At 46.2% G+C, this 13,969-nt stretch overlaps 1 protein-coding gene across 1 annotated transcript in view; it reads right to left on the minus strand.

The window, feature by feature from the left end:
* LY86 (lymphocyte antigen 86) overlaps positions 1-5,764 on the minus strand; it is a 31,448-nt gene extending 25,684 nt beyond the window's left edge. The window contains exon 1 of the mRNA XM_007523294.3: positions 5,544-5,764. Within this exon, the coding sequence (XP_007523356.1) occupies positions 5,544-5,670 (127 nt within the window). The 5' untranslated portion in view covers positions 5,671-5,764. The remainder of the gene's footprint in view (positions 1-5,543) is intronic.
* Positions 5,765-13,969: the final 8,205 nt, after the last annotated feature.

The raw sequence follows: 13,969 nt of genomic DNA on the forward strand, positions 1-13,969 counted from the left end.
CATTGCCTCTGCAGGTGGTGAGTAGTGGCTTGAATCCGGGTCTTTGCATGAGTCCTTCTGCATAGTACTATGTGCGCTTAACCGGGTGTCACCACCTGGCCCCCTCTCCCTAAATATTCTTTTGCTTCAAGGCCAAGTGGAGGTGCACTTGATAGAGCAGATATGTTGTAATCATCACTGACCCAGGTTCAAGCCCTTGGTCCCCAGCTGCAAGGGGGAACCTTCTCGAGTGGTGAAACAGTGTGGTGGGTGTCTCTCTCCGCCTCTATCTCCTTCCCTCACCTCTTGATTTCTCTCTGTATCTATACAATAAATGAAAAAAAGAGGTCACATTCAAATAACTTTAAAAAATTCATTTGCTTTTCTGAATGAAGGGACACGAGCAATGCCATTTAAGGGGTTCGAACATGTATCACCTTGCACTTTGCTCTTTGATTTTTTTTTTTTTTTGGCTACAATACTTAATCTAAACAAAAACTGCCTAAATGTCAAGGGCCAATTTTTGTTTTATTTGTTTCATATTCCATTTCCTCTACCTTTTTCTACTGTCTTCACTGGGCCTACCTGAGCCAGGAGAGCTGGGTTTAGCAGGGGAGCTGTGCTTTTTCCACTGTCTCATTTGTCTCTCTGTGTCTCGTGGAGACTTACACACACTCTGCAGATGTAAGCCAGCACGAAATTCCAAATCCAACCTACTGACATTGTACATTGTAAGCCCCCACCTCCCCTGCTGTCTGTAGGCATATTTTTCCTTTGCCATCAGTCAGTAGGGTTGTCAGAGTGTGTACATCACTGTACAGAATGAACATCGCTGGTCCTCCCCTCTCTGGAGGCCTATACCACTAGGGAAAGATCAAAACAGGCTGGGGGTATGGATCAACTTGCCAACGTCCATGTCCAGTGGAGAAGCAATTACAGAAGCCAGAACTCCCACCTTCGGTTCCCCATAAAGAAATTTGGTCCGTACTCCCAAAGGGATAAAGAATAGGGAAGCATCAGGAGGCCAGTGGTAGCACAGTGGGTTAAGTGCACATGGTGTGAAGCACAATTACCTAAATAAGGATCCCAGTTCAAGCCTCTGGCTCCCCACCTGCAAGGGGTTGACTTCAGTGAAGCATGTCTGCAGGTGTCTATCTTTCTCTCCCCCTCTCTGCCCTCCTCTCCTCTCTCAATTTCTCTCTGTCCTATACAACAGCAATAACAACAACAATAATAACAACAGCAACAATAAACAAGGGCAACAAAAAGGAAAAAAAAAAGGCCTCCAGGACCAGTTAATTTATAGTGCAGGCACCGAGTCCCAATGATAACCCTGGAGGCAAAAAACAATAAGGAAGCTTCCAATGGAGAGGATGGGACATGAAACTCTGGTGGTGGGAATTGTGTGGAATTGTACCCCTGTGATCTTACAATCCTGTTGATCATTATTAAATCACATCACTAGTGGTGTGACACATCAGTGTGGCAGTGGCAGTTGGTCCTGGTGTCTATCTTTCCTTGTACTTTCATCCCTTCTGTTGATAGAGACTCAGTTCTGAGTCAAGATTCTAACTCAGAAACTAGAAAGCAAGTAACAATCACTGCTTAGCACTAGACAGGGGCATTCAGAAAAGTAGACCCAGTGAGCCCTGTGCTCTTGTTCTGATTTGCTGGTGACCAGGCACATGTGCTATGCAGACAGCAGGTGGTTCTGCTGCACCACTGGGTTTCATTTGGATTCATCAAGGAGCTCGTAGTTTATCAAGGGACATGTCCCACGTCTACGTTGCTGATCTGAGACAGACGTATTGTCTGTGGCCTCTGTCCAAGAGGTGATCATGGGCTATTTCAGTCTTGCCCATCTAATCTAGGTACACTTTTGTCTGACCACACATTTTCCTGGTGGGGGGAAAGCCAAGTTCTTATAGCCTCATGTTTCTCCTCTATAAACATCTCTCCACTAAACCAAGATGCTTCCAGCTTGGAAAACAGAGTGTGGGGTATGGGGACAGGTGTTCCTGCTACATTTTTTGGCAGTCACTACTGAAGAAGAGAGGCTGGTTCACAGATACTTAGAAGCAAGAGTTTTCAGAATTGTGAATAGGGTTAAGTTGCCATTTGAGGAAAGATAGAAGAGGCCAAACTCAGCTTATTAGTAGTCACAGAATGACATTGTTTGCTTGTCAGTATTTTAAAGGCATGGATAGGGAACATAAAAAAGGGCATATAGAACATTGGATAGCTTCCTCTCTCTCTCTCTCTCTCTGAATAGACTCATTTTAAGATCTGCTCACTTTCCATATAAGCAATACAATATTGTTAACTATAATCACCACCCTGTACACGATAATCCCAGGACTTCTCTATCTTGGAACTCTATTCTAAACAGCTTTAAGCAGGTGAGATATTGCACCCTACTTTAGAATTCAAATCAGACTCCTCCAGATAATCCCAATGGAGGGAAGGGTTTAAGTATTTGCCTTCTGGATGAAGTTAGTTGCACTGGGCTAGCTAAGTACATATGAAGAAAGAATTATAAGAAGCAGGCATCAAACTTTAGGGCTTTTGGGACCCAAGTCACGTGCTTTATTGCTTGTTTGCCTGCTCTGGCCATTTGTCTGCTGTATGCTTTTTAGAGTTCTCAGTAAAGCTCAGCCCACAGAAGAAGCCAGCTCTCTCATTCAAAGCAAGCTTTCCATTTGGGAAATGGTGCTATGTCTGTCTAAAGGGTTCAGGGACATCACACTGACAAAAGTGCTGGTCTTCTTGGTGTTTAACGAACTCTATACATGCAAAGAGTTTTGTTTTAGAGGAGCCTGGGAGAGAAGGGAGGCAGGCAAATTCATGTAGGTGACTGACTGCAGAGAAAGGATCCTTTGTACTTTGGAGTCAAAGGCATGAAGGAGACCTGGGCTGGGTACACACCCATCTCTGACCTAACACTGTGAGTCCACAGCGAGTCTGTTGGGCTGGAGAGGAAACAGGGCTGAGCTGGGTGGAGCTTTCTGGCTCTGTTGCCCACAGGCATCTCCATATCACCTGCAGTAGGGCAGGCTGATGGAGAAACAAAGGATCATGACAGTGTTAACCTCTCTGTCTTTGCCCTTGTGGGGTGGGGGCGGCGGCAAATCAGCATCCAGCAACATAGTTACAGAACTGTCCTAGTTTACAGAAAGTGTGAACTCTTCCAAGCTTGGCTGTGGAACTGTAGAGACTGAAAACCAGTTGAGTCTGGTCCAGTGTTTGCCTCTAGCCCAGAACAAGTGAGCAGAACCTCTGCTTTTGTTGATGGAGGAAAAGTCTGTTAGTGATTCCCGGTGGTGACCAGGAAGGAGAGGGACAGATGTAATTCTGTTTGCAGCAACTACTTAACAGGCTGTAGCCCAAATAGTGATGGGGAGGAAATGGAGTCACATGCTAAAAACTAAATGAGCAGGAAGCCCTGTTAATTATTCAGATGTCAGGGTGTTTCAGCCTCATGGGAAGACTCAAGATAACTAAGTGGTTTTCTTTATTTTCATAAGTTGTGAGGCATAAGGACTAAAAGTTGTGAGTCAGGGAAAAGGAAAATAGAACAGAAAAACCTGGGGGTGGGGGAGAGAACAGAAGGACTAAGCAACTCAAAGGGACTGCTTCTCAAAAGTGGATTAAAAATATCAAACGACCATTCAGTCAATGCCAGTAATCACAGGAATAAACAAGTTGAGGGACAACTCAAGGCCATGGTTTAAGATGATGAATCGGCTGAAACTCAACTGTGCAAACAAAATCCCTCCTCCGACTCTCTTTCTGTTTCTGACATCCACCGAGGGGGGGGGGGGTGAGTTTCCAGCAAGGCTGTGAGAGAGGCTGGGGCAATGAGTGGCATCATCACAACACAGCAAAAACATATTCTTAGAGGAAAAGGCATGGGGATCCAAAGAAAATCTGAAGGGAAGAGCTGGAAAGGTCAAGATTAAGTGCAGGGAGCTCAGCTAGCTGACCCCCACAGTGACAAAGCCTAGAATCAACTGGATGGCCATTCAAAACCTGCAATTTCAGCTCCACGCTCTTTAGTCGGGAATATACTAACCCCTAGTAAAGCTCTCCTGCCTTGCTGGATTCTCCTCGTGGAGGCTGTCAGGTGCTCTTGACATGGTCCCTGGGATGCATGACCTTGGAGGTCTGCATCCATGTCTTGAACCTGCCTTGAAGGTTTGGCTCTTCTAAGTGGCGGCCACCAAACAGAAGGCAGAAGGAGCCTGTTGGTGTGACAGCGACAAGCGGCCAGCATGGTCTGTCCTTCAGCTCAGACTCATCGTCAAGGTTTTCTCATTTCTTTTCTTTTTTTAAATTTCAATCATTTTTATTATATTTATCTATTTGCTGGACAGAGACAGCCAGACATCAAGAGGGAAGGGGGTGACAAAGAGGGAGACAGACAGAGAGACACCTACAGCCCTGCTTCACCACTCGCAAAGCTTTGCCCTTGTAGGTGGGGACTGGGGGGTTTGTAACGTACACTCAGCCTGGCCCCAGTTTCTCTGCTTCCAATTAAAATAACCTGCATCTCAAATACATACATACATAGATTCATACATACATATCCGTATGCCTTCAGGAGGCTTCACTCTCCCACTACTGCTAGCTGTCCCATCCTACCCACCTGTAGCCACCCCTTAGGATTTGCATCTTTGCTTCAATACTTGTGTCTTTTATCCAGCTGTCCCCCCCACCCCCATGCACACACTTTTCTCCAGGAGTAATTTTTTTTTTTGCAGTGAACATTTTTTTCTTTCTTAAAAAAATTGTATTTTTTATTCCTTTTTGTTGCCCTTGTTGTTTTATTGTTGTAGTTAAGGACAGAAACAGTACCCCAGCACAAGGTAGGAGCCAGGTCCTGTGCCCCCCCCCACCCCCCCCACCACCCCACCACCCCCACCCCCCGCCTATGCTACAGTGACTGTGTGCGTGGGGTCCCGGCCTCTTTGAGCCTGTGTATTCTCCCATGGCTGAGAAGTCATTGTCAAACACGACCGCCACACCCTGCCTACCGTGTGCAGTTGTGAGAGCCCTGGTTATCTGCAACGACACGCAGATGCCTTGGCTCAGACAACAACATGGCCCCTTCCCATTAGACTGCAGTTCTGGCTGGCGCCACTAGGGTGACAGCATAGCCCCTCTCCTTGCTTGTAAGTCTGGCCCTAAAGAGATCCCTGGAATCTAGAGTAGTTAATGAACAAATACTGCTTCCTGGAAGCTCTTAACAGGTGGCTAACAAGGGTGAGGGGATTGGAACTTTTTTTTTTTTTTAATTTATTTGAGCAAAGGAGTCCTCATGATTTAGTTGATCCCCTCCCTCCCCCAGATCATTTTTATTCCTTTTCTGCTCTGCGGAAAGGGTGAGTTGCTGTCTTTTGACTCTGCACTTCCTTTTTTCTGGCTGATTCTGTCTCTCTCCCAAACTCTCCTCCTCATGGATCCCAGAGCTGTGTGAGCAGCTCTGAGTGGAGAAAGTGGGTCTCACCTGTAAGCCCCGCAGCCCCGCAGCCCTCTCGGCAACCCGCCTTTCCCAGGGATCCTACCGCAGCTCTGGTAGAGCACCTCCAAGTTCCCGCTCTTGCAAGCTGTGTGTGTGGGCCACGCAGAGAGGCAGTTATCCCTGGGAGAAGCCAGCGTCCAGATCAGGAAGGCGGCTATGAAAGTCTTCATGGCGGGAACGGAGCGTCACCAGCAGGAAAGAGAAAAAAAAAAAAGGCAAGCTTATTAAAAAGGACTTTTGGGGGGTTCTTCCACTCCACACACTCAGGGGGTGAGTACACTTTCACTTCTCATATTTGATACTCTTGGGGAACCAGTGGGAGGGCCTGTCACAACAGAGGCATTTGCATATTGTTCCAGGGCCTGGGCTCTGGGAACCCACAGGGGAAGGCTGCACTGGGTGGTGGCTGAGACCTCAAATAGAGCCTTTTCTCTAGAGGCGCAGAGACCAAAGTAAAGGTGTGAGCCAAGGAAGCTCAGGTCTGTGGGCTCCTGATGTGAACTGGCTACAGGACAAAGTGTTGGCAGTGGTGGGCAGAGAATCCCCTCACTCCAGAGGGGATGAGACTTTTGCCCTCATGGTGACTTCCTACCCCTTCTCCTCTGTCTTTTCCCCATTCCCTTCTCCTTCTTTCACTTGGGCTAACAGGGTCAATGGAATCCTCCTGATTCCTGTCTGGTTAAAATCAGGTCAAGGAGACCAGATGCCTAATATAATAAGTCTTCCAGGAGCTGGGTGGTGGCTCTTTTGGTTGAGTGCACATGTTATCAGGTGCAAAGAACCAAGTTCGAACCCCTGGTCCCCACCCGTAGTGGGGAAGCTTCACAAGTGACAAAGCAGGTGCTAGTAGTGTCTCTCTCTCTCCCCTCTCTGGTTCCCCCTTACCTCTCAATTTCTCTTTGTTCTTATCCAATGTACACATAAATATTTAAAAAAATAAAGTCTGGGAGTGGGGCAGTAGTGCAGCAGGATAAGCACAGGTGGTGCAAAGCTCAAGGACTGGCGTAAGGATCCTGGTTCAAGCCCCCGGCTCCCCACCTGCAGGGGAGTCGCTTCACAAGTGGTGAAGTGGTTCTGCAGGTGTCTTTCTCTACCCCTGTCTGTCTTCCTCTCCTCTCTCCATTTTTCTTTGTCATATCCAACAACAATGGCATCAATAACAATAACAATAATGACTACAACAATAAAACAAGGGCAATAAAAGGGAATACATAAATAAGTAAATATTGAAGAAATAAATAAAATCTTCCAGGAGTTTTATTGTGAGTCATATAATATGGAAGGAGACTTAAGACCCAGCACTCTCATCAAAGATAGGGAGACAGTGCATTCAGGTGGAATGGGCGAGGGAAGGGAAGCAGGTGTGGGCCTGTGTAACACTGAAGGTCCCAAAGACAGCCGGCATCTTCCTTCCATGTTTGGTCAGGTCTTAATTAGACCAGGTGAAGTTAAATCCAATATAGTGCAACCAAGTGGAGACTTTATAATGACATTATAATGTATGCACTTTACTGCTGAACTCTGGGTAGTGCCACTAAGCTTGCTCTGAGAGCCTGTTCTGAGTCTGGTCTGAGAGGAAGCACTCTCCAGTGGCATGAGGACTGACTGGTGTGTTTGTCCCAGCCATTAAATCTGTAACTAAGAATGTCAAACTATCCCCATGCGTGAACAGCCTATTGGGGTGTGTGACCCAGGAACTGGCACTGAATCCTGCTATGAGAACATATCCTGCAGCTTACCCTCATGCCCCAGGGTTAGCTCTGGGGCTCAGGGCCTGTGCAACTCCATTGCTCCAGGCAGCCTTTTTTCTTTTTTCTTTTCTCTAGATAGAGGGTGAGAGATGGAGAGAAGGGAAGACACCACAGCAGTGCTTCACCATTCGTGAAGATTTCCCCTGCTAGGCGCTGCCATGTGGTGGTTAGGGCCTCAGCCCTCAGGTCATTGAGCTTGGTAATAACTGTACTTTGTTAGGGGAATTATCTACCACCACCACCCCCACACATTTTTTCTTCCTTCTCCTTTCCTCCCCTCCTTCCTTCCTTTCTGCCTGCCTGCCTACCTCCCCTCCATTGGAAACTTCCCTATTCTTTATCTCTCTAGCAGTATGGACCCAAGATCTTTATGGGGTACAGAAGGTGAAAGGTAATTCTTCTGTAATTGCTTCTTCACTGGACTTGAGCATTGGCAGGTCAATCCATACCCCCAGCCAGTTTCAATCTTTCCCTAGTGGGGCAGGGCTCTGAAGAGGTGGGGTTCCAGGACACACTGGTGACACATTGTTGTCTTCCCACGAAAGTCAAATTGGCATCATTGTAGCATCTGCCACGTGGTGGCTGAAAAGCATAAAGATATAAAGCAGAACAATTTGCTTAATAATCAGGAACCCAAATGTAAGAATAAAGCAGACAAGATTTGGGATCTTAACCCTACTTAGGGAAAGAGAGAGGCAGACTGGGAGTATGGACTGACCAGTCAATGCCCATGTTCAGTGGGGAAGCAATTACAGAAGCCAGGCCTTCCACCTTCTCCATCCCACAATGACCCTGGGTCCATACTCCCAGAGGGATAAAGAATAGGAAAGCTATCAGGGAGGGGGTGGGATATGGAGATCTGGTGGTGGGAATTGTGTGGAGTTGTACCCCGCCTATCCTACGGTTTTGTTAATGTCTCCTTTTTAAAATTAATTAATTAATTAAAAATAAAGATTTGGTGTCTTCATATTTGAAGAAGCTAGAACCTTTATTTTAGGTATATTTCAAGAGGCCCATGGCTTTTTACTAATTTTTGCCTGAGTTTGACAGCTAACATGCAGGTGGGCTAAAAGTATTGTCTAGGGAGATGGTGTCAGAGTTGGAAAAAGGACTAGAGAGCTGGATAAGGGCAGAAAGTAGCTCCCAAATATAGGAAAGTATATAACTATTTTAACTGTAAACCCCACCCAGGTGACCTTCTATCTAGGGAGGATTGTTCAGCGATCAATAGCAAAGGCTCCCTGAGTTCACCCAATTGTTCTGTTTGGAGGAGGCTTTAGCTCGGCTCTTTATAAAGCTCACATTAATACTCCTAGCCCAACTGAATGTTAACTGTTGGGTTTAGACAAAATTTAGTAAAGTTATGAAACCCAAGGAAATATACCTTAAATAGATTCCCTAGCTATTCCCCACACCAAGACTTGATTTTTCATCTGCTATACGTTTGCCTTTTGGTTTCTGATTATTAAACTATTTTTTCTGCTTTATATTTTAATGCTTTTCAGCCACCAAGTTTCAGATGCTGCTATGATGCCAACCTGACTTCCCTGGGCAGAGAACCTTACCAGTGTGTCCTGGAACCCCACCTCCCCAGAGCCCTACCCTATTAGGGAAAGACAGAAACAGTTTGGGTGTATGGATTAATCTGATAATGTTCATGCCTAGTGGAGAAGCAATCACAGAAGCCAGACCTTTCCACCTTCTGCACCCCATAAAGATCTTGGGTCCATACTGCCAGAGGGATAATGAATAGGGAAGCTTTCAATGGAGGGGAGGGGATATGGAACTATGGTAGTGGGAATTTGTTGGTATGCTTCTAGTTCTGCTTCTGGGATCTCTTTTGTTACATTGCTTGACGTTGTGGTCTATTTACATGGTCATTCTTTTACATTGGTTTGGTCTCACTCCCCCTGCCTCCAGGAGATTTTGGTTTAGTCCTTGCCTTTTCCCGCTTCTTGCTTCTCCCCACCCCCTATCCATACTTCCTGGGTTCCTGATGCTGCTGCCAGAGGAGAAAGATGCAGGACAGATTTGGGTTGTGATTAGATTAGATTAGTTTTTTGAACTGTTTACTCATGAATAAAGAAATACTGCTTCTCCGCTCAGCAGTGTGTCCCTGGTCTCTGTCTCCCGCCTGTAAAGCTAGCCTGGCATACTGGTGCACTGGACTTTGACGACAGGAATTGTATAGAATTATACCCCTCTTGATCTCACTCTCAGGCAGAAGTTGAAAAACAAGATCAGAAGAGAAAACACAAGTAGAACCTGAACTGGATTTGGCGTATTGCACCATGTGGGTCTAATGCGTGATTGAACATGGATGGTTGACCCCCCCAGAAGCACGTCTGTCAGACTCCCCTTGGCATGCCAACCTTGTGGTTGAGCGAGATGTGGCCAGAGTAGGCGGGGAATCCCAACCTTCCTATCAGCCTCGCCGCATCACCCACCCCTTCTCCCTCTGGTGGGCTTCTTCGCCTTCTTTAAATTTCTATTTCCCCATTCCTGCATCACCGTCCATACCTTCTCATTGCCTTGCTCTCTTAGGAGATATTGGTCTCACTGGCTAGTTTGGCCACTTCCCCTGCACGGCTACCTCTTTATAAACTTGTAACTGCGACAATAAAAGGTTCTGTCCCCCACCACGGTACCCTGAGGGGGTTTGTCATACCACCCATCACCACAGTATGCTGGGAGACCCCCCCAGCAAGCTCACCCCTGCTTCTGCTGGCCTGAGATTCCCCGCTGTCTGTCTGTTTCCTGGTGGCCAACAGGCCAGACAGAGAAGTGGGCTCATTATCCCCGAGGAACCAGACACAGCACCAAAGTAAAAGACTCTGGTGTGGGTGGTGGGGAGAATACAGGTCCAAAATTGATGACAGATGAGCTAGTTGAGGTTGTATTGTTATATGGAAAACTGGGAAATGTTATGCATGTACAAACTATTGAATTGACTGTTGAATGTAAAACATTAATTCCCTAATAAAAAATAAAAAAAGAATTATATCCCTCTTATGCCACAATCTTGTCGATCATTATTAAATCACTAATAAAAAATAAAGCTCACATGAGAGTTCATTGAAAATGCCCCACTGAAGCATCATCTTAGAACTACCTAAAATTGGTTTAAAGAGAAACTAACATTCTACAATCCCCAGGCCCTTATCCTCTGAGCAATGCAATCTCCAGGGAAGTCTAGTTCTCCTGTCTGTAGTCCAAATGGCTCAGAGTCAGAACACCTTGCTGGAGTCCATTCTGACAGGAAAGATATGAAAGAAGAGGATGTCCAATTTAAGATGATCTGAACTACCCTTTTTGACTAACTCACCTTAGCCATGCTACCCTCACCCCTCACCCCCAGGAGACAGATTTGAGCTTTGCCTCTGGTCTCCCAGTCATAAAAAGCCTTTTTTCTTTTCTCAGAAATCACTGTCATAGTGGTGTTGGATTATTATTATTATTATTTTCTTCCAGGGTTCTTGCAGGGTCTCAGTGCTGCCTCTACAAATCCACTGCTCCTGGCTGCCATTTCCCCCATTTTATTGTCTAGGACAGAGGGAAACTGAGAGAGGAGGATGAGGTAGAGAGGGAGAGAGAAAGTTAGACACCTGCAGACCTGCTTTCCTTCTTGTGAAGTGTCCTCCTTAAAGGAGGGGTGCTGGGGACTAGAACTTAGATCCTTGTGCAGGCCCTTGCATTCAGTACTATGTGTGCTTAACTGGTGAGCCACCACCTGGCCCCCTTCAATATTAATTATATATTTTTATGGCCACTAAGGTGGCTTGTTGACCACACGATGAATCTATTGGTCTAGGTGGCCTAATTCTTACATTTCTTTCTTTCCTCTCTATTTTAAAAACTGAAAAGGGAAAGGGAGATAGAGAGGATGCAAAAAAGAGAGAGACACCTGCAGACCTGTCTTACCACTCATGAAGCATGCCCCGTGAGGGTGGGGAGTAGAGTCTTGAACCCAGGTCCTTGCTCATGGTAACAAGAGTGTTCATCTGGATCAGCCACTGCCTGTCCCTCCACCCCACCCCCAGTGCTGGCTTCTATGTACACTGGGCAGTGAGCTCTTGCTTGGTTACACTGTCCGCTGACTGTAAAATACAGCTGGAATTGCTTCACGAGCATCGTATATTTGTGTAGAATTAGGCTCTGGGGCCGACGTGTGGCGCCTCAGCAAGCTGTACTTGTCTGTCTCCTGCACAATTCTCTTTTCCTTTTTTGCCAGTTCTCTTCCTTCTTGTCTTGAGCTTTTCTCTTCTTATCAAGGTTTGCTTGGAGGTTTGCCTTTCCTCTTTTGCAGGCCCAACTATCCTAGCAGGATACCTTTCCATCACAGTGTTCTCAGGGAGAAAAGTTTCTGTGTTTAGGGAGAGACGTTAGGGAGGAAAGGTGAAATGCTAAGGGTGGGCTCAGCCACATCACTCAGGAAGGGGATGCTGAAGATGAGAAGGAGAAAATGGGATGGACTGGACTTGGCATAGAGAGTCAGGGAGAAAGAGGGGAAGGAGTGGGGGCAGGGGGAGCTGGACAAGTCAAAGGTCTGGTCTTGCAGGGATAGACTCTAGATGGAATGCATGTGCAATGTGCAATCAATCCCACACAACTTCAGCTGAGATTTAGGTGTGTGTGTGTGTGTGTGTGTGTGTGTGTGTGTGTGTGTGTGTGTGTGTAACCACACACTAAGAACAGGGCAGAGTCGTGTTGTCGAGAAATAGTCTCCTTGAAAAAATGATTCAGTCTTGGGGTGAGCACTGCACTTCCTCAGGGGCCGATGCGATGGGGGCTCAGGCCATGTGCAGGGAACTTAACTTTCCTTTACACGTCCACAGAAGCAAATAAGAAGACAACTATTCCTTATCATGAGCTGATCAAACACCCTTTGTCTCTGCTGGGGAGAGTATTATAGCTTTATTTATTTTCTTAAAAAAATGCTTCACTTCAGACTGTGTCCAGAGACTTCATGTGTGGAATGACAACCCTTCAGCTTCATTGCTCGGGTGAGACCTTTCCTTTCATAGTATACTCTAATTTCATTTTAGGTGGTTCACTTTCTAACAAAGTCCCCAAAACTAGATATACACCAGTTTCTGTGAGAGAGAGCATATGTTCACACGTATCCATAAACTACTGCAAAATATATACCTGAAAGCAGTAGTACACTAGAGTTTGCAGTGAGTACCCCCCCAACACTTCCTCTCCACTATTCCAACCTTTGGGTCCATGATTGCTCAACAATTTGTTTGGCTTCGTATGTTAACTCTCTTTTCAGTCACCAGGTTCCAGATGCTATCAGGATGCCGGCCAGGCTTCCCTGGACTGAAGACCCCACCAATGTGTCCTGGAGCTCAGCTTCCCCAGAGACCCACCCTACTAGGGAAAGAGAGAGGCAGACTGGGAGTATGGACCGACCAGTGAACGCCCATGTTCAGTGGGGAAGCAATTACAGAAGCCAGACCTTCCACCTTCTACAACCCACAATGACCCTGGGTCTATGCTCCCAGAGGGATAGAGAGTGGGGAAGCTATCAGGGGAGGGGATGGGATATGGATATTGGGTGGTGGGAATTGTGTGGAGTTGTACCCCTCCTACCCTATGGTTTTGTTAATTTATCCTTTCTTAAATAAATAAAAAATTATTTATTTACTATTGGATAGAAACAGAAAGGAATTAAGAGGGGAGGAGGAGTTAGAGAGGAAAAGAGAGAGGTACTTGCAGCCCTGTTTCACCACCACTCATGAATCCCCCCCGCCCCCACCCTGCCTGCAGGTGGGGACTGGTTCCTTGAACCTGGGTCTTTGAATATTGTAATGTGTGCACTTAACCAGGTACACCACTGCCCGGCGACATTACCATCTGTTGTCAACTACAGCTTTTCTGCTTTGGTAGCCCTGAATACTGTAGACAAAGAAGGTCCCTTGGTATTAAAGCAACACTCTGATCCTTTTCTCTATGTTTTTGTCTTTGTGTTATTGTCACTGGACACAGGGAAGAGAAGAGTTAGAGGGCCTCTTGCTTTTGTCTTGCAGATTGTTAGACACCTAAACTTAGCTCCACATTGATCTGTTGAGAAGTCTGGAAGCCAGGTTAACTCCTGAGTGACACTATCAGCTGTTTGCTGAGATGTGTCCCATGTTCACACCCACTGTTAGGTGGGCTCAGGGGTCTCTGAGGCACTGGGGCTGACCCAATGGACATTCCACTAGAGTCTTTCCACAGTCTCTCAGACTTCCAGTGGACTCATTCCAAAGAAGGCGTGGCATCCTCATGAAGTCCCATGGGTCTTTGTTCATATGTGATGTGTCTTTATCTGCTAAAAGTGGAAACAGCATGTTTTCTACAGAAGATGGAAAAAGAAAGAGAAAAAGAAAAGCTCATCTGTTTGTCTATTGCTTTGGATCCATTCGCTCACATATTCAACAAATCTTTATGAAGCAATCCAACACATCAGATCCAATTCTATGTACCAGAAAGATAGAGAAAAAAGTCCCTATTCTCACAGAACTTACTTTTCAGCAGGAGTAAACAGTCAACATACTAATTTAGCAAAATTATACTGGCCTCCTAAAAAAAACCTGCTGAGCTTACACACAGAAGATTGGAGGGGCTGATTCATGGTGCACTTGGTTGAACACACATGTTACAGTGATCAAGGGCCTGAGTTTGAAACCTTTATCCCTACCTGCAAGGGGAAAGGTTTGTGAGCGGTGAAGCA

This window comes from Erinaceus europaeus, chromosome 4 (genome assembly GCF_950295315.1).
Source record: "Erinaceus europaeus chromosome 4, mEriEur2.1, whole genome shotgun sequence".
In the NCBI taxonomy this organism is placed as follows: domain Eukaryota; kingdom Metazoa; phylum Chordata; class Mammalia; order Eulipotyphla; family Erinaceidae; genus Erinaceus; species Erinaceus europaeus.